The sequence below is a fragment of the Candoia aspera genome, chromosome 12, assembly GCF_035149785.1.
Source record: "Candoia aspera isolate rCanAsp1 chromosome 12, rCanAsp1.hap2, whole genome shotgun sequence".
Taxonomy (NCBI): domain Eukaryota; kingdom Metazoa; phylum Chordata; class Lepidosauria; order Squamata; family Boidae; genus Candoia; species Candoia aspera.
This window is the reverse complement of record NC_086164.1, coordinates 23,687,196-23,707,852: the sequence shown is the minus strand read 5'-3', so window position 1 is coordinate 23,707,852 and position 20,657 is coordinate 23,687,196. Positions and strand designations below refer to the sequence as shown.

General features: G+C 41.9%; 1 protein-coding gene across 1 annotated transcript in view; it reads left to right on the top strand.

Annotated features, from left to right (window-relative positions):
• Positions 1-6,914, top strand: part of NALF2 (NALCN channel auxiliary factor 2) — a 76,023-nt gene extending 69,109 nt beyond the window's left edge. Inside the window, exons 2-3 of the mRNA XM_063313654.1 lie at positions 2,587-2,758; positions 5,865-6,914. Coding sequence (XP_063169724.1) covers positions 2,587-2,758; positions 5,865-6,286 — 594 coding nt within the window. The 3' untranslated portion in view covers positions 6,287-6,914. The remainder of the gene's footprint in view (positions 1-2,586; positions 2,759-5,864) is intronic.
• The last annotated feature ends 13,743 nt before the right edge of the window (positions 6,915-20,657 follow it).

Sequence of the window (20,657 nt, the reverse complement as noted above, 5' to 3'; positions counted from 1 at the left end):
CTATCAGGAGTGGTGCACCAGGAACATGCTAAACAGAACTGAGAGCTTTGGGAATCCCTCTAATGGCTGAAGTAAAGCAATTGTTCTCTGGTAGGAATGGCCATTTTTTTGCTAGAATTCTGGTTATTTTTCAGAAGATTTGCCATTAAGAAAGATATTGCCAAAGAATGGGCACATCCAGATTTAATGTATTTTCCCTGAGTCCTTGAACTAGCCCAAATTATACTAGTATAATTTGTTCTCTTTTGAGAGCTGGTGTAATGATTGCCTATTCTGACATACTCAGCCTCACAAGCAGGTTCTTAATAAAAACTGATTTATTGAAAGAATAGTATGCAAATACGAAGAAAGCTGAGAATGAGCAAAAGCGCGCCAAATACAAACTAAAAACCCTCACTTCAAAACCAGCCCCGCCCTTCCTCCCTCCTAGCAACCACCCCCTCCCAGGTGTTAGCAACCGTTACCCACCTTGGCCTGAGAAAGTAACCTTGAACAGAGTCACTAACCCAAACATACATTCCACAGTTGCAGTAAGAAGATTACAGCCTGGCACGGCTGGAAATTTCCAACCCGCAAACACGGGTTAGAAAAGTGACATGCGAAACGTTACGATGTATACAGAACATTGAAACGATGAACATGACAGCCGGTCTCTACTCTACCTTGGTCGTGGGGATAGAGACAAGACACAATGCACCGAGTTGTCCCGTAAGAGCAGTAGCAACAGCCAGGGTGGTTCTGTGGTGAAGGTACTGGACTAGTAGCAAAGAGACCCAGTTCTATTTCCCCCTCAGCCATGGAAGCTCCTTGGGGGGCTTTGGGACAGTCCCTCTCTTAGCCCAGCAGAACTCATGGTGGGGGTGGGGATGGTGTGGTGTTGTTGTGTGGAGAAAAGGGAGGAGGGAGTGGTCTGTACACCATCTTGAGCTTCTCAGCAAAAGACAGGATATAACAAATACATCTAGCTGAAATTAGGGAGAGATGTAAATTTGCTGAATAGAAGGTCACATCTGGCTCTTTTCAAGTGTCGGTGACCTGGTTATCTTTCCATGTAAGCGGGCAATTACTAGTGCAGTTCTTTTACATCATATTCTTTTTTTCCCTTTTTTTCCCCTCTTTATTATTTTTTTATTTTTCAAGATATAATTAAAACACATAATGCAGAATATAAGGCCGATAGAATACAAGTCTAAAAAAGAAACAGGAAAAACTAAAATGATGTGGGAATAAACAGAAAAGCATATCAGACAAGTGGCTTCTGACCTTCTCCAGCACAGATATAAAAGTACCTAGAAGTTAATCTCTTACTATTAATTAAACATTTAGTAACATTATTTCTCTAAAATCAAACCAGTTTCTGATGAAACAAGAAGACGATAACAAAGTCAGGAGACGTTTTTGTTTTGTGTTGTGTGTCAGCGTCCCATGGCGGTGAAACTCTTCTATATAACTTTTACATTGAGTTTTCACTTTTTATAAGTCTACCTAGTTGTGCTAGTCATGCCATGCCTGTGTTTTCCCTGACAACCATGGTGCAGGTTTGTACCCTTCATTACAGTGAACGATATTTGATTATTCATTTAAAGGATTTTTACCTTTTTAGTCCAAAACTCCTTAGAATAATTTGAAAATGTCAGTACTGAGTCCCCCACTTGCCCCCAGCCTCAGGAACAAACGCACAAAGAAAAAGGGAGATTGAAAGAGTCTCTTTTGAAGAGAAGACAGGATGTAAGTTACAAAAAGGCAGATTCTGACTGAACTTAATAAGAGTACAAGCAGTTCAATAGTAGAACCGGTCAGCCAGAGAGGTGGTGGGCTCTCTTTTCAGGAGGCCTTCAAGCAGTGGCTGAACAGCCATCTGTTGGAATTGCTGCACTGAGTTGGGGGTTGGGCTCAATGGCCACCAACAATAGGGTTTTATGGTTTCACAAAAGTAAAAAAGCAAGTTGTCTCATCCCCCAACCTTTTAAAGGTGTAGTTTTTGCAACCCAGCTAGTTTTGTGGAATGGGTGGTGGCTAGTTTCAGGAGATGCCAAGTATCTGACCTTGGTGCAGAAGCCATGGAACTGCCTTGCTTCTCTTTTCTTTTGCTGAGCAGCTTGTTGGACTGGCTGCTGCCAAGTGCAGTTAAAGAAGCTGATCTCTTAGAAGAAGTGCCGGAGCAGCCTTGCTTCTTACTTCTCTTCTGCAGCTGCTTGGAGGAATGGTCACTAAATAAGCAACCACATGTTCTCATCTGGAAAGCTTAAGCAGTGCTGATAATCTTTCTCCCAATAATTTCCTATTAAAGTAGTCTCCAGTGTCCCCACAAATGACTCAGCCTCACATACCTGGGCTTTGGAAGAATGGCTTCCAAGACAGGATTTAGGAGTTTCAAGGTTTCTCCTTTTAAAAATTGAGAACTGTAGTTGAAGGTAGATTATTTTCCACCAATGTATTTTACATTATTAACAGTTCAGTAAAACTATGCAAGACAATGCATAATTGAGGTTGTCCATGACTATATCCCAACAACCACCATTCAGATTCTTTTGGGGGCATTTGCTAATATATTATTGCCTCTGGACTCTTGTTCCTTTCATGTAGGCTGTCTACAAGGCTTGGCTGTGCTCTGAGTATTTTGATGTGACACAACTACAGTGCCAACACCGGATTCCATGCAAGCAATACTGCCTGGAGGTGGAGACTAGGTGCCCCTTTGTGTTGCCTGACAACGATGAATTGATCTATGGAGGGTTGCCTGGCTTCCTCTGTACGGGTAAGACTTGGAGGGGGACTTGGAAGTGTCCCAGAAAAAAGCACACAAGCATCTCCCTTTTCCTTGCTGGATCACGGCAGACGTCCTGCATTTACATGTTTGTGAATAGCCTTGAGCATACAGACAGCACAGGCATTTCACACCTGGCATTTATTTGCTTATTTATTAAGCTAATACTAATGCTGCAAAGAAACAGGAGATAGGTTGTAGCTGTGCACACTGGGGCATGCTTCAGGGGTAACTGGCAGGGAACAAGACCAATCACCAGAAGCAGTGAGTTGATTTAACTCTATCCAGATACAGGTAGTCCTTACTTAATGATCCTATTTGGGACCAGAATTTCCATTACTAAGTGAAGCAGATGTTAGGCAAAACATCATGTGACCATACCACTTAGCAGTGGCAGTTCTGGTAGTCCTGGTTGTGATCATTAGGCAAGGACCTCACATTTCTCCTGTCCTGCCATGGTTGCCTCTTCTTCAACTCCCTTCCATCACCTATCTCCCCCCCATCTCTGCCTTTTGGCCACACCACTCCACTGCCATGGCCTACCCCTGCTGCCCCCAGCTGACCTTTGCCATCTTCTTCATGCTGCTGACAAGGTGCACCTGGCCAAGACAGCTACTGGCCCTTCATGAGGCCTCCATGCAGTCTCATGAAGGGCCAGCTGCTGCCTCAGCCTGGTGCACCTCATCAGCAGTGGGAGGAAGAAGATGGTAAAGGTCAGTGGGAGGATGGCAGGGGTGGCAGGAGTAGGCAGCGATGGCTGCTAAAAGGGCAGAGTTGTGGGGGAGAGGGATGGGGAGAGTTGAAGCACATGCTGTAGTCATAAATGCGAGTGGGCTGCCAAGTGCCCAAGTTTTGATCACGTGACCGCAGGGATGCTGCAACAGCCGTAAGTTTGAGGACCAGCCGTAACTACCATTCGTTCAGCACTGTCATAACTTCAAATGGTCATTGAACAAATGGTTGTTAAGTGAGGACTACCTGTAGTGTATTGACAGTGCTTTTTCTTCCATGCTTGGAATGGGTGCTAGGGGTTTGTTCAAGTGCTTCATAAACAAATGCAAGTTTTTCAGGAAACAGCATCATAGTAATAATGGTAACAGTGTGGTTCTTGGATTAAAATGCAATATTGCATGATGGTGTTCAGGGCTGGAAATGATTGCTAAAAAGGGTATGATAGATTTCTGTGTAAAGGTGAGAGAGATCTTTACATAGAAATGGAGAAAACACATGGAGATGATCAAATTAGGAATTAAAAGGTTTGTTGGAGAGCAAGAACTTTACAATGCTATGCAAAGGTCAGTCTTTGAGATACGCAATTGGATGAAGAGGAAGAATGGTAGACAGGGAGGCATTAGGTGTGCAAGAATGGACTGCCACAGGATTTTTATGGAGAAGAACTTTTGAATGAAGAAATCTAAAGGAAAGAAAATTGCTCAAGAGAGTGGACAAAACTAGATTATGAAAGGAGTCAAGCAAGAGAGGGCAGTTCTTCATTCCTCTGCGTTGAAGGTAGCAGAAAAACTGTTGGATGAGATTAGAGAAGAGACAAAACAGATGGCACTGAAGAGAAATGATGATGCAAGTTTCAGTTTAGAAATATGATTATTTGTGTTCAAAAGAGGAAAGTCAAGTCAGATTAGAAGTGGGGGATGGACCCACACCCACATATAGATGGACCTCCCACAGTGTTAGGTATATTAAAACATAAATATTAATATTAATACAATATTAACATTGTAAGACATTTTTAACTGTAATATAATCAAAGAGCCTTGCAGTAGCTGATGTCACAACTGTAGATTAGGGAAGATGGAATATTCCAAGATGTGATGCTTACATTCCTTGCAAGACATCAGCACAGACCCCAAGTTGAGGTCATGTGAAGGTGTCAAGAATATGTATCAGTCAGATTATTTTTATGGTGTTATGAATCAAGTTCATTTCTGTTGAAGCAGTGAACATACAGGATGTACCTGAGTTATTTTGCAATTGGTTGCTTATTTGTGGTTTCTAAAGTCTCTGTGTGTAAGTCAGATGTTTCACTTACATAATACCACATCAGGAACAGGGCCACAAACAATCTCTTAAGAAGAGAGTGAGAGACAGGTGTAGCAGTTAAGTATTGGACTAAGACTAGGGTGATCCAAGTTCAGGTTTTTGGATTCTCCCTTAGCCCACCATATCTCGCAGGGTTGCTGCTGCTGTAAGGATAAAATGAAGAGAGATCTCTCTGGAAGCTATTTGAGTTCCTAAGTTACTAATACTATTTTGAAGGTCCTGGACCTCTTGCACTACCATACTTTGGTAGCAAATGACTTAGAAACATTTTCAAAGAATGTGAATGGATTAGCCACCCAAAAAAGAAACATGAGGAAAAATATGGGATGCTATGCATATGGATGAATATTAAATAAAGTTAAATTTCAAAATATTTTGGAGCAGCACCTTGTTTTTGATTTCATTTCAGATACCCCAGTTGTTGACAAAATGGGTTTGAGAGGGAAGGGAGAGAGTGTAATGAAGCAGATTTGGAAACAATTGCTCTAATTAAAAAACCCACAATATTAGGCAGTATACAGTAGATGAAAGCAGCTGTCCTGTTTTCTAAAGGCTTGATGGACCTTTCTCTTAAAAGCATGTGGCAGGCTTCCACATGCTTTTTATTGGCCCATTTATTTACCTCATTATCCTAGCTTTTTTCCCCCTAGCCCCACTCACTTTCCCTGTTTTGAGCTCGGTCCCCCACCCATCAGGCAGCTGGGCTTCATCTCAGTCAGTGTTTCTGGATAATATTCCTCTGAATCCAAATGTGGCATCGCATGTTCTAATCTCACAGAGACGGTTTCTTTAAGAGCAGGGCAAAGGAGCTCTTCAAGCCAACAGCCCACGCAGGCCGCGCAGTGGATTTTATATGCTAGAGATATTTAGGAGTCATCTGGGAAATATTTGTGCAATATCCTATCCTCGCTGTTCTCTAACTACCATTTTGGCTGCCGCAGGCTTTGAGGCTATAGAAGGCAGTAAGTAAAATAGTCATTTGAGGGTGCCTGCCTCCTCCCGGGCTCCATAGACAATCCTTGTGCTATTGTGTTCTCAGGGCTGTTGGAGAACCAGCTGCCTGACCGGGAAGCAAAGTGCTGTGATGTGCAGTGGGACTCCTGTGACCACCAGCCCGACCGCAGCTACAACACCTCCTCCAAATCCACAGAGTCGGAGTCATTCCACAGCCCACGCCACGATGCCCCCCATCACCAGCAGCGGCAGCAGCAGCGGCAGCAGCAGCAGCAGCGGCAGCAGCAGCAGCACTACCACCTGTACTACCACCACCACCAGTATCCACACCCATCTCTGCTGCCAGTCTCTGCTGGGTCTCGCCTCAGCCACAGCAAAATCCGGCTCTGCGTCCTGGTCCTTGTGCTTCTGCACACCATGGTGTCCTTCTCCAGTGTGCACAGCAGTGGAGGGCTGAGCTTGGACGTCCTTCCCGCCATGGATGAGAGCATCGCGAGGGATGAGTGACCCAGCGGGAGAGCAGCTCTCAGGCAAAAAGAAAGAACGGAAAAGAAAACAGGCCTCGGGGAGGGGGCATTTCTTGTACCTCTCTTGGGAGGCACTGGTTGGGTGATGCGCACCGACCCACCCCCCCGTGGAGACCCCCACCAAGAGCAACACATCACAGGGCCACCCTGGGAGGCCTGGAGGGCTGTGTGTGTGGAAACACGGCCTCGAGGAGGGCTCCATGAGCCACTGGCCTGAGGCCGAGGGCACGCAGGCTTGCAGAGGCTGGGCAGGGAAGGAGCAGAAGCATAAGTGGGGCACCTGGCCTCCTGCAAAGGCAGAGGCCAGTGAACAGCCCCCAGGAGCGAGCGAGCACTGCTGCTCCTGCCACCACATGCCCTGGGTGAGGCTCCGGGCCACGATGTTCCTGCTCCCCAGTGGGCAAGTGGCCTATGGCAGGGACAGAATGAGCTTAGCAGAGATCTGCTCCCAAGTCATGTGCTCAGCCCAACCCAGACAATGGGGTGATGACAGGGTTCCTTCCTTCCTTCCTTCCTTCCTTCCTTCCTTCCTTCCTTCCTTCCTTCCTTCCTTCCTTCCTTCCTTCCTTCCTTCCTTCCTTCCTTCCTTCCTTCCTTCCTTCCTTCCCCATTCCTTAGGCCTTGCTGGCCCCTTTCTCCCTTTCTCTGCCCAAGAGCTGCAGGAAGCACTGAAAGGACCATCCCAGGCTTTCTGCCAAGCCAAGGTCCAGGATAAGTCTCAGCAGTGGCTTGTGCAGTCTGGAGTCCCATGTTCCCAGAAGGGCTGAATTCCTTCACTGTCTGCCTATCATCTGTGTAAGATGTCCTCAAAGCTACGAAAACACTGTATTTGCCTGAAAGAAAGACTAGGTTTTTCTCCAAAGGAATTACTTTTGAAATTGGAGGGTCATCTTAGATTTGTTGAGAATATGTCTATGGAAGCGTCTTTTCTTTTTTCTTTTTTCTTTCTTTCTTCTTTTGCAGGAGAAAGGGGATTCTCTTAAATTAAGGGTCAACTTACTTTTGAGTAAATAATGTATTTAGTTCAGCTCTGGCAGTTAGTGCCCCTCTGTTATGATTTCTTTGGCCATTAAGAGGTATTTCCTCCCAACTTCAAAGGAATTTTGAAGGAGCTCAAAGAAGCTTTGCTGGGACTGCAGGGGAAGAGAAGGGGAGAAATTCTTTCTCCATACCTGCAGTCAACTTGATGCATGTCCCCCCACCAGCAAGCCTGCTCTTCGCATTTTGTAAAACATGCACATTAAAAGCAAATTAGTATTAACATTGCCCCAAAGAACTACCCCAAAGAGAATTTTTCTCGCTTTCCTGAACTTTACAAACATACCTTTTCTCAGGCAAGGTACTGAATCCTATAAGAGGGAGGTCCTTTTTCCCATTCACTCTCTGTCTCACACACACACACACACACACACACACACACAGCCAGAGACTCACTGAAAGAAACACGGCGGGGGGCATCTCTAAAACTGCATGGGTTCCCTAGATCTGTTGTTTCTCTGTCTGGGGGAATAGTTTCACATCATTTGTAGCTTTTTGACAAGCCCTTTGAAAATATTCCCAATTTCCTGCCCCTCACAGGGATACTCCCAAATACCAGAGGGGACACAGATCTCTTGGTGGATACTCAGCACAGTGGTTTGTGGGGGCTTTAAATAAACTCCCTTGACCTAGGAAGAAGGAACAACAAGGCTGATCTCACAGCATGCTAGCCTAAAATGGCCTGGATAATTATGGGTCAGAGTGTTGTGGTAAGCCAGGAAATTATGTGAAGCAGGCTGTCCTGTGAAGGCATTCAGGTTTCTTTCTTTGGGCATTGCATGTTATGGAAACATAGCTGTTGTGTTTGTTAAACCAGCTTTAACATTTAGCATGTTGTGTGAATGCAGCCATGGAAGTTGTTCATACATCTAACCCAGAAACACTCTCCTCTGACAGGCAGCTGTTTCTGGTATTCAGGAGGCAGCAGGAGACTGGGGGCAGGAGGGGGCATGGAAGGGGGCCAGTGTACTTCTTTCCCAGTGCTTGCTAAGTTTTCCTTTCTGAAAGTAGCTGCTGTGGATTGAACCTAAGAATGTCTGCATATAAATCAGGCACTTTGCCACTGAATTAAGCTCTTTTTAAGAGTCCTTAAGGGATAGCAGAAGAGTGGGGGGCAGGGGGGCGTTAAGACTAAGATTGACCTGCCAACATACACTCAAATCTGTTTGCCCTGTCATTTGACAAGAACTTACTCTATCTAAAGAAGAGTAAGAACAGAAGGGTTTGTTTAAAGGAGGATGCAGAAAGTTTTCCACATGTGTATGTGCACACATCCACACACACCCTGGGGACTTTTCCACATGGCAACAGGTGTCCTCTTGAGGAAAATGCAAGCCAGGCCCAATCCAGCAGTCATGTTTGCAGGTCTAAAACAATTCAGAGTCTCCTGGAGAGGCCAGGGAGGTCATATCTAAACACAGGACTTAGATATCTTAGCTGCCCAGAGTTACTTATAGCCACTCAGAATCACTTGTTGAGATGGGCAGCTATAGAAAATAAATAAATATCTACTTCCATGCCCACCCAAGACAGGGAGTTAACAGACCTCCAAGGCCGTCTTTCACACAATAGTAAGAAGATAGAGATGCCTGTCTCCTCATTTCTAGCCCCCACACAAGAAGGTTATAGTTGACCTGAGATTAATTCCAAGTAGAGCCAGAATGTATTTACCTCCAAGCAAACACCTCTGAATATGCTCAAAAGATATTTCTTATGAGAAGTACTCACCAGCCCATTTTATAGAGTAGCACTTTTTTTTTTGGCAATTGGTAGGCATGGCTTGGCTCTTCATATAATCTCATTAACTGACACAAGTCCAATCCCTGCAATCAGTTCCTGATTCTTTACAGAAATTGAAAGGCACGTAATCATATCTGACTCAATGCCCAGCACCAAGCCTCTACCAAAAACAGTACCAGATTTGGGTTCACATTCATTTCCCAATTTGGATTTGCCCATACTGTCTCCCCTGTACTATGCCCATGGGAAAGTTGGTTCTCCACAGACTTGAGGTGATTGGCAGGCAGACTAGGAAGCATTTCTGATACCCAAGAAATTTTCTATCTGGAAGTTAAACTTTCACTCAGGGAAAAAGGGAGGGAGACCTTGAAATGGAAGTTGTGGAAGGATCTCTGGCTTTTTATTAAAGAACCATTTTTTCTTTCAATGGTTCTTTCATTAAGGAACCATTTTTTCTCAAACCATGTGCCAAGGCAAAGAGGACTTCACTCTCAGAAATGTGGATAGCACCAAAAAGGCCATTTTCCATCAGCAGAGGGCAGGGCTGAGTTAGTACTGATGTGTTAACTTAGTGATTATTTAGCTAAGAAAAAAGAATTTGACAACAGTGAGGGGTGTAAATAAGAGTTTTTAAGTGAGAAAAGGAGCAGCTCTAAATAGGTGGTTTTTATTGAGTCTAAATAGACTCATTAGGTAGTAAAAAATTAACACCTGGCTCTTGGCTTCTCTGTAATGTAATAATATGGCTTAATGTCTGCCAAATCTTGAACTGGAATAATAATTTTAATATTCCAAAATTCATATCTTTATGGATTTTTGTGCTCTCTGGCTATATGTTGGCATATTTAAAGACACCCAAATTTCCTTCCTCCTTAAAAAAAGCTACTTTCTACATGGTTGGAATTAAATAATCATAGCAAGTCACAGGAAGGCTATATTGTATATTCATGAATTCATTATCAAAGAGGGGAACCATAGTTTTGGATAATTCAGAGGGCTGAACTTGGAACCCTTTGGGAGATACTCATCCATCTCAAATTTGTGATCAAAGTCTTGAAAGTGAGTTAGCACTTTCTTCTTAATCCCAGGGCCCTCTGAATACTATGCAACGTGAAAACAGAAGGTGCATTTTGACCCAATCAACTACATCTGCCTCAAGAATAAGCCCCCCTTTCTCTCTCTGTCTCTCTTTCTCTCAAACTAAATTTGCCTCTTTTGAGGAGGAGGAGGAAGATGATAAGGAAGGGATGAGACTGATCACTCTCTATGCTTTCCAGAGGATCTCCAGGTAAGGTCTACTCCCAACCCTGTGATGAGGTGCCAGGGATTGAAGTACTTGTACTTGCAGATATGTCCTCCCCCTGTTTTGGCCCTTCTTGGTGACACGGTTTCTATAACAAATTGCTATCATCTATGGTATGCAGTTCAATTCATCATAAGACATTGTTTTTGCAACCATATTTTGCATCATGCCTGAAAAGATGACAGAGCACAGTGAGATCAAAAGAAGGCATAGTCTTCATTCCTTTTTAAAACATACTGAGAACAGTTCGAAGTTCTGATACTGAAGCAACACAGTGGGCTTCATCTGTTAGAATAGCTTCCTTTGCCGCCTAGAATTGCTATTCATGATGGAAATGGCCTACAGATTGCGTGAGTGAAAAGACTTAAGATCCAGCATGTGTTCATCACTGAATTCCAATCAGAATCTAGGCACCTGTGTTTTTAAGAACCTGGGACTCCTAAGAAACTGCCCTTCTCTCTGCCTCAGGAAGTGGTGGATGGACCCTTGAATCGATCTGTTTATAGGTGAGGACAAATAATGAAGAAGCTAGAATGCCATAAAAAACACAATTCATTCAGTGCTAGCTTAACTGGCCTATGATTGTTTGAATTGACAGAATTAAACCCATTGATGAGTATTGTAGGACTAAAGCAAAATGGAACAGATACTGCTGCATTTGTGTTACTGACTCCAGAAACAGTTTCTGTTGCTAATTATTCTGAATGGGATCCCAAGAGGTGGTCATTATATTTCATATTCCTGGAAGAGTATTATAAATCCTGTTGGCTAACAATTGAGTGGCTATAGCAGAGGGAATTGTTTTTTTATTAGATGATAAACAGTGATACAATTCTGAAAAGCAGCTGTAAGTTGACTGAGCAAACATAAGAATAGGAACATGATCTGGATCTTACCAAGACCCATCTTAGTTCAATGTATTGTTTCTCACAGTGGCCAATGGGGTGCTTGCCTGGAGGAGATGGACATACCTCTCTCTTGCCACTATCTCCCTACCACTGGTTTTGGGGACATACTGGCCCCAGTCTAGAAAGTAACACTGAATTTGCAGGACTAAAGGCACTTGACAGTCCTTCATGAATTTAACCAATGCCCCTTTAAAGCATCCAAAGCAGTGGCCATCATCATGTCCCAACCCAGATCCTTGAGAGATTCCACTTCTTACTTCCCTCCATTGAGAAAATTGCCCATTTATCTTACTCTTTGCTTTGTGTTTTTTAATCAACAATCTATATGAGAACACATCCTCTTATCCCATGATTGCCAAGGTTGCTTAAGAACCTTTGATGAAGAACTTTGTCAAAGGCTTTTTGAAAATCCAGGTGTGCAGGGTCACTTGCAATCACATGCGTCTTGACACTCAGAAAGATTCTAGAAGGTTGGTGAGGCAGGATTTCTCTTTATGGAAGACATGGTGATTTTCCTTCAGCAAAGCTGCTCCCTCTGTGTACTTAGGTTGTTTTTTTAATGTGATCACATTTCTACCAATTTGCCTGGAACAGACATTTAATTAGTCTATATTTTCCTGGGTCTCCTTTTTAAAATGTGCACCCAATTTAAGGACAATATTCTTTATTTTTGTTAGGTCATCAGCAATTTAACTTTGTGTTCTTTAAGAATTGTCAGTTGGATGCCATCACAACTGGCAATTTGTTACTGGGTAGTTTCTCAAGATGTCCTGAAGTATCTTTTCTTGTTACCTCAGTTTGCTTGCATTCTTCTGTTTCCTCCTTGAAAAAGTCAATACAAGTTCCCATGACTGTAATAGAAAAGACAGATGCAAAAGATTCATCCAGTTTCTCTGCAAACTCTATCATTCCTGAGTGTCTCTTTTACTACTTTGTGATCCAGAAACCCAAATGTTTCTCTGGTCAGTTTTCTGTTTTGAATATACTGTTCTTGCTGTTTCCCTTAGTATTTTTTGCCATGTACTCCTCAATTATTACTATTTTGTTTGCATTCCTTATTATCACCTTATACTTCTTTTGCCAGAGTCTATGCCCTTTTTTATTCTCCTCCTTGAGGTGGGCTTTCCATTTTCCAAAGGAAGTTTCTGAACTTTTATAGCTACCTAGATGCTACTAAAATGCCATGGTAGCCTTTTCTGGACTTGTTTGATCCTCTCTTCTATACAGAATACATTCTAATTCAGTTAGTGTGGTTTTAAAAACCCTCTAGGCATAAGGAAGCAATTTAACTGTCTTGTAAAAGCATTCTGCATATTGTCCAAAAGCATGAAATACAATGGCGTATTTTTCCCTCACCCCTCCAGCTACAGTTATAGATCACCCAAACAGGGTGCCCAAGTAAGACTAAGCATTAATCAGGAACCACAAAAATATGCTTTCAGCTTGGATTGGAAATAAAAGAGCCATTGATTTTCTTCTACTTGATGAGTTGTAACTTCTCCTGTTCCATCACCAAATATGCAAGTGGGGGTGGGGTGAGAGGACCACACCCCTACAGAGAAAGACAGAGAGGGCAACTAGGGAATATGAGAGCTTGTGAGAAGTTCAGAGATGGACAAGGCAGGGTTTTTGCAGCAGAAGGCATGCAGCCTGCTGAAAGGAGCATTCTGCTCAGAGAGGGTCTTACTACTGTTGGCTGTACTTTGGTGGGAGATAATCTACACAACAGAGTTCATTCTGTACAAGAGAAGGGAGGTTCTGGTTCTACATAATTTACACAATATTTTCTATCTAAACTGTGACCCCACATAGGTTTTTTTGGTGGAAACAGTTTGTATAGAGCCAGTTTGGTCTAGTGGTTAAGGTGCTGGGCTAGAAACCAGGAGACTGAGAGTTCCAGTCCCACCTTAGGCATGAAAGCCGGCCGGGTGACCTTGGGCCCTCTCTCTCAGCCCAACTCACCTCACAGGGTTGTTGTTGTGGGGAAAATATGAGGAGGAAGGAGTATTTGGTATGTTTGCCACCTTGAGTTATTTATAAAAATAATAAAGGCAGGGCAGAAAATAAATAAATAGATGATATGGATGGATAGATGGATGGATAGATATAGATGATAGATAGATAGATAGATAGATAGATAGATAGATAGATAGATAGATAGATAGATAGATAGATAGATAGATAGATAGATAGATAGAAATGATGACACCCACCAGGAATCATCAGACTTTTTGGCCTGGTGGGCACAACTAGAATATTTAAATCATGTTTTAGGCACTCTGGCAAAATAATTGACCAGTTGGGGAGAGAGCTAGCTTAGTCTCAAAAGAGTTGCATCTGGGATGGGACCAATATAAAGCACCAATTTATCAGAATGTTACTGTCACCCCATCCTGGTGGGTGCCAAGGAAGGTGTCTCCTGACACTTAGGGATTTGCAGGCACCATGTTGGAGACTCCAGGGAGACAACATGGAGATTTTTGTAGCAATTTCAGAAGAACAAACACAGGAGCTAGAGAGGGGAATGAGTGAATGAAAACAGTTTGAGATTTGCTTGTGGGCTCTGCTCATTGGGCCTGAAATTCACAGATAGTGCAAGAGGATCATATGGAACATATGCACTTATCCTGGAAAGAGATGTGAATGTCCAGCTTATGTGAAATGCTACACTGTTCTGGGTCTCCTAGATCCCATCCAGCCACCCACTCCTGCTGCTGGGAGAATCAATTACCAAACATGATCCAACATTTAAAAACTCCTATAATGTAATTAATATATAACTTCCACATCCCTAATCCAAAGCATTGTAATTGTAAGCCCTACTAAAATCCAAGTTTGTGATTAGAAGCTACAGCTGTCCATAACAAACCACCCTCCCTCTCATGGCCTTTTCTCATCTGAAGAACTTGGAGAGAAAAGTTACCAGGTTTTTTAGACTGACTGCACCTTAATGCTTCTCCAAATCCTTGGTCTGTCAAATTTTCAGGAGGGCTGAAATTCAGGCTCTTTTAGTCATATGTCAGATTCATCTATTTTGTTGAGAAAATGAAATTCATAACATTTCCCCTAGAAAAAAAGGCACAAATGAGGAGTGCATGACCTCCTGGAAGATCCCACTGACTGTGGGAGGCAAGCAAAACCATTGTTTCCTTTTAAAAATTACACTTTGTACATAATTTTTAAGGTGTCACATGAAAATAACATTGGTGATAGGTGCGCCCTCAGAAATAATGGTCCTGTAGGCTTTTTTCTGAGGACATCTCAGAATCAGACTCCCAGATTTAATAACAAGAAAACCACAGAACAAGTCCAAAAATGCTTCTATACCACTTAACTTATTACAACTCTTAAGTGGCATAGAAGTATTGGACACCTATCATTTCTTAAACATTCAGAGTATCCACTAAATATGAAAAAGATTAACAAATTATGAGTTGTCGTAAGATACAATGTTGCAACTCTGTATTCCACAGTTGCTGCAGAAAACTTTAGGTTTTAGATTCTTCCAAAACACTTTACAATACAAGTAATTTTGGAGTTCAAAAGTTCCTAGGATAGCCAGTCCAAATTGAGAAATCAAAAGATGTTTTAATTGAACAAATTGCTGTTTCACATTTTAGACAATCCAAATTCTTCTTGCAATGTTTTGAAGGAATAATTAACAATGAGCTGGTAAAAAAAAAGGTTAATACATTTTTTTTTTGGCCCAAGTACTATTTTTTTTTAAAAGTTCCCAACTGTAATTTTTAAATTGTGATTATTCCCTAAGTGTCATTTTTCATGTAAGCAAGGATGCCTCCAAATATTCCACATACGTCTTGCAGCCTTACCACACCATACATGGAAATAAAGCCCATTGGATTAAATTTGACTTTTTTTCATAGCAGACATTGATATGCTTCTGACTTTATTTTTCAGTCGTAGGAGCTCACTACTGTTACAATCTCTTTTTTGTGAAGACAATGATCTCTTGGCTGGTCAGAGGTGGATTACAAGAAGCCGACTGGCATCTAATCGATATCTGTTGGAAGGAATGGGACAGCTAAAGGAGACTATATTGAAATTATGCAATATTTGATCACTGTTTTAAACTAACATTTCTGAACTGCTCTTTCTATTTAGCAGATCTTCTCAAAAGCTGCAGAATCCCTTTCCTTAAGCAGCCTGTCCCTCAAGGGCTCCATAACAGAAATACATTCTGATGTCTCCTGTGATCATCTCTCCTTGCTGTTGATTGAGCTGCTGCTGTTGCTGCTGTCATTAACAAATAGCAACAAGATGTTCTCAGGTGCCTGCTCATCCATTGAGAAACCAAGCTTTGAACTCTAGGCTGATAATTATTAATCAAATGAGGTAAATAGTCCAAATTTAGATAATAAAGAGGCACAAAGGTGTGGAGCACCAAAGACTTCCTTCCAGCTGATGCCACTTGCTACTCAGGAGTTTTTTTGTTTAGCCAATCCAGTGCTGAAAGCAAGACTGGCATAGAGAAGGACAAACAGTAATCGACAGGTGACGGAGGCTTACGTTCCTCTTACCCATCCACCCACCCCTTTTTCCTCTAAAAATTGCTGCTGCTCTATTCTGTTTTATACCCAACTCACACAATTCACCATTTGTTTAATGGAACCTCTGGATCTCATTGTGTCTCTCCAGAAGTAGCCAAAGGGGGAGCAAGCACATACCAGTATAGAGTACCTCCACAAGGCTCAACAGCCCCTTCCTATTTGCACTTCCTTTAGCTGTGGTATAAAGTATCATCACCTGAAGTGTAGCCAGCTAGTTATACATGTACCTACATGTGTGTATACTCAATACATCTCTTCAGACTCAAGTTTTCATAGCAAGTTAAATAGTGTCACATAAAAGATTTAAAGTATTCATCAAGCGTGGAAGGTACAGAGCAATATGAAAAATATATGCCATGTTCAATTGATGGCGCCTTTACTGCAAAAATCTTGGGCTTAGATGGATTTATTTAAAAAAACCTTTTTATTGCAGTTCTAAAACTATGGTTCCATTTTGTTCTCAAAATAAGTTAAAAATAAGGGTTAGACAGTAAAAAACATGTTTATTTCAGCCTTCATGTCCCAGTAGAACTCTGCCATGTGATCTGGACTTCCTCAGAGAAGGATTAATGGAAAGATTTGCTGAGAAGTCAGCACCTGCTCCCCCCCAAGTCTTCCTTTTTTCTATAGTGTAACACAAGGATAGTAACACAAGGATAACTTCAGAAGAGCCAGTTTTTAGGAGCTGGAATCCTTCAGCAAAAGGATCTATTAGCCATTCTTACTACTCTCCTCACAAATATTTTCTCCATCTTAAAGATCCCATAGGAAGCAATTCTGCTCACAACTTTCAATTCTATTTCCCTTTCAAAATATTTTCTTAAACCTGGGTGAGGCAAGGAATATCAGTGCTACACCTTTGAACAATGATGGAAACCAAATGGAGAGACTAATCATATTTCAGTGTGTATCATTTCAGACACTTCTTGAATAGATATGGACATGCATCCAAGATAGCATTTACTGAGAGCATCTGGAAATATTTATTATATGACCATTAACTGAGTCATTACACATGAGCTGGACATACTCAGACTCAATAAAACTTGCTTTTGATTGTGTTGTGCCAGTTTCTAAACAACTGCCTGTTCCCATGGCATTCTTAGAGGATGGCTTTTCACTAAAGCTAGCAAGAGACCAGTGTGTCCAAGCACCTGAGAAATCTAATATCCTGGTATTACAGACAGCCCAGTCCTTAATCTCTAATGCCATAATCCCTGATTTTAGTAGCCACTGTGGTTTTGCCTTAATTCTGTGTAGCTGTTTTTTTCTGTTTCTGTACTGCTTCCATAGAGCAAAAAAATCTAGCATAATTCCAAAGTTTCTGAACACATCTTCCCAGACTCAGTACCCATGTAGCTGGCCAGACACACATCCAGGTTCTACACATTCTCATGGGGTTAAGCGTGCCAGAGGTAGCCACATCTTTGGATTCCACCCAAAGATGACTGTTTGGAGAAGAGTTAACTATTCTAACAAGCAAAGCATAGGCAGCCTTCTGGGAACTGCTTCCTAGAGGATGGGCAGGGACCCTAATATGCAAATTCTTTAAAATGCAAGTGTGTGGGGGAATGATATTCATCAGAATCTCAGCTTTTCTTCCTCTCTTCCAAACTACTTAGAACGCATGCACCTAACTAAGTGGCTGTAATCCCCACAATTATTAAATCGTCTCAACTGTTTCTTGCATTTCTAAAAAAAGATACGAAATGCAAATATGTATTTAAAATCTAGGGTAGCCCTGAGAAGACGCTTCTGTTCAATTTGTGGTCAGAAAACTACTTTTCAAGACAGATTTGGCAAAGCCTCTGATACCAAGCCAGGTTGGTTTTTAAATCCTACACAGTTCAAAATAACATATACTAGATTTGATACGCCAACTGCAAATGTCAGGGGATTGGGGATGTAGAGTAGCAGGTATGAAAAGACAGTGTTGTCCAGGAAGAGGGTATGACCTTTTCAAACTGCTGTGATCCCAGTGAAACTCCCACCAATCTGCAAGTGGTCTTCATGGGAAGACTACCACTGGCACCAAGTACAAGGGGGGGTGGGGCACTGTTATATTGGAGAGAAAGGGTTGGATCAGCTTTGCCTGGACTCTTGTGACCCTAATAAAAAGGAGTCATTGTACACCTGTTGGACATAATTTCTAACCCATTGTAACATCTCATTTGACACAGGGATTCCTGTTTTCCCTTTGGCAATTGCTGTCCTCTAGGTTAAAGGAACATTTCTGTAGGTGACGGTCTTCTGTTCGGGCAGGAAGCCAGACTAATGGAATTGGGGTGGGGAGGGGGGAGTCATGAAGACCAGCAGGGGGAAGCTCCTCTTTCATCTCCATGCTATAGTTTGATTATTAAGATCCTTTTGAAGGCCTTCATTGGTGCAAAAGAGGCTGTGTTGGCCCTTCCAAGCCTGGCCTTCTTGTGACAAGCTCAGCAGGCCGAGAGCCTTGCTGGGAGGAGAGAAAGGCAGACTGCAACTTAATTCTTTTCACCTGCTTCATCCAGAAAGATGACCCTGAGCTCAGATGGCAAAGGACCTTTTTGCAGAACATGATAGAGATGGTTCAAAAACTAAAAGACATCTTGCTGAACTCCACCTTAAACGTCTCCTTTTGTTCCTTCATGGCCTTGTTTCTCTCTCCAGCTTTCTTCTCCTCCCACCCCCACCTTTTCCACCAGCTCTTTCCTCCCTTTTTCCTCTCCTGTCATAAGAAAATGGCTGTGCTCTTGCAGGGAGCACTTTTCTTATGTCATTTTATACACTGTGCTTCATGTTTAGAACTTTTTTGCACTAGTTCCTATTACATTTCTTTTCCAAAATGGTTTGACAAAAAACAAAAAAACAAAAACAAAAAGGAGGGGGGAAATGATAAAAATCATGCTATAATTCAGTTGTATTAAACTATTATTATTATCCTATTACTCTCTGTGTTTCAATAGTCTGTACCTGTAATGCTTTCAGTTCTGTTGTATTTTGGATCAGGGAACTACTCTGCTCCTGTTTAACCCAGTAAAGAAATAAAATGTTATGAATTGATGATAACTTCTTCCTCTGATGTGTAATTTTCCTGACAGCCTGGACTATTCATTTCCAGATGTGTCTGCAGATTGCAAATATGTGAAGAAATACATCCATGTGTTGAATTATGGGGCTTGAAGATCTGATGATGTCCTGAAAAGCAAATTTCTTTAAAATGGGGGTGGGGGGGATATTTTGGAGGAATTTTTGAGGTCTCCCCCCACTTGGATATTTTTCAGGTCTCCCTCCACTGAGGGGTTAGCATGGTCTGACAAGGTGAACCAGGTCAGCACCTGGTGGGGAGAGAATGTCTAGCAGCAGGTTAGCAGAAGATCTAGGAGAAAATGTACCTGCCATAGTTGCTGAGAAAGACATTGGGAGAGTTTGCATCGTTTGTAATTATAGTGAAAATGTAAAAACAAGAACTCCTATGGAATAATTAGACAGAAAAATTGCAAATAAGTATGCTTTTGTTGGCTTGGGTGTGATGAAGGCTGGCTGATTGTCCTCTACAGCAACAAGGAAGAGAGAGATAAGAGAGGGAAAGAGGCATTGTTCAATTAGCTGGAAGAGCAAAGGTTGACTTGGATCAAAAGAGTCCTTCAAAATTCTGCAGTGTATGAGTTCTTTTATCTCTCCTGTCTGAACAAAACTGAATTCTCACTTTAGGTTGGCCAACTGAATTTAGGAAATAATTTTTAATACATGTGAGACTGAAAGAAGAAAAGATAAAAATCATTTTTTTTCTTGGTATGAGGGAAATAATAAGTTTCTTTGTATGAATGTGGCAAATTCTTTGGCCAGGTTCTTTAAGAAATACCTTCAGTTTTCAGTCATAAAAAGATACTCTCCAGGTGCCCTTAAGGAGAGGCATCAACAGGACAGGATGAGCTTAAGATTCTGAATAGACAAACTAGGCCTCAGGATCCTTTACCCTTCTGGATTCACTCACTGAAGCCATTCTGCAGAAGCTTCCTATGGGCAAAAGCACAATCTTGCAAGCCAGTTCCCTAATAAATAGATGAAGCACTGAGTGGGGAGCTACGAGATTCAATGGGGGGGCTGTAATCATTTTTATTAGTGCTTTGGATGAAGAGATGGAGGGAATGCTTATTACATTTATGGATGACCCAGAATTGGGTGAGATATAGCAGTGTCCACAGGATGAAAGCAGCAAGGGCACACTGACAAAGCCACAGGGGAAGATGATGTGCAGAGCTTTTGGCTCACCTTCCAAGCTTCACAATTTAGTTACTTTCAGATGATGTTGTTGTTAGTTGCTCAGAGCCTAAATATCTTTTCTAAGATAAAGATTTTTTTAAAAAAAAAAGTCTTGAAGCCAGCACACAACAATCCTGGGGAATTAAAACAAGAGCAGCCAAAACTGAAAGATTTACAATCTCAAGTGAAGAAGATTCAGCTTCCATGGTATCTATATCTTCCCTTGGCCCTAAGGAGGAACTGGACTCAGTCAAGTTACATATCAGGGGATTTGAAGTCAAACTGACAGAAATCTACATTACAAGAAATCTTTTGCAGGTATGTCTAAATAAATTCCACATTTAACTAAAAGTATTCAGTAGCTTCTGGGAAACTAAGGTGCTGTAAAAAGTATATAGATAAACATTTTGGATATTAAATCTTTTATGGCTTATTTTGAACATCAGAGTAGGAAGAGTAACATTCACAACGGGTGGCTGCTGAAAATGAGAAAAAAGAAATGGTCCACTTCTTAATCTGATGGCTGAAAGAGTTGTTTCCTGAGCTGTG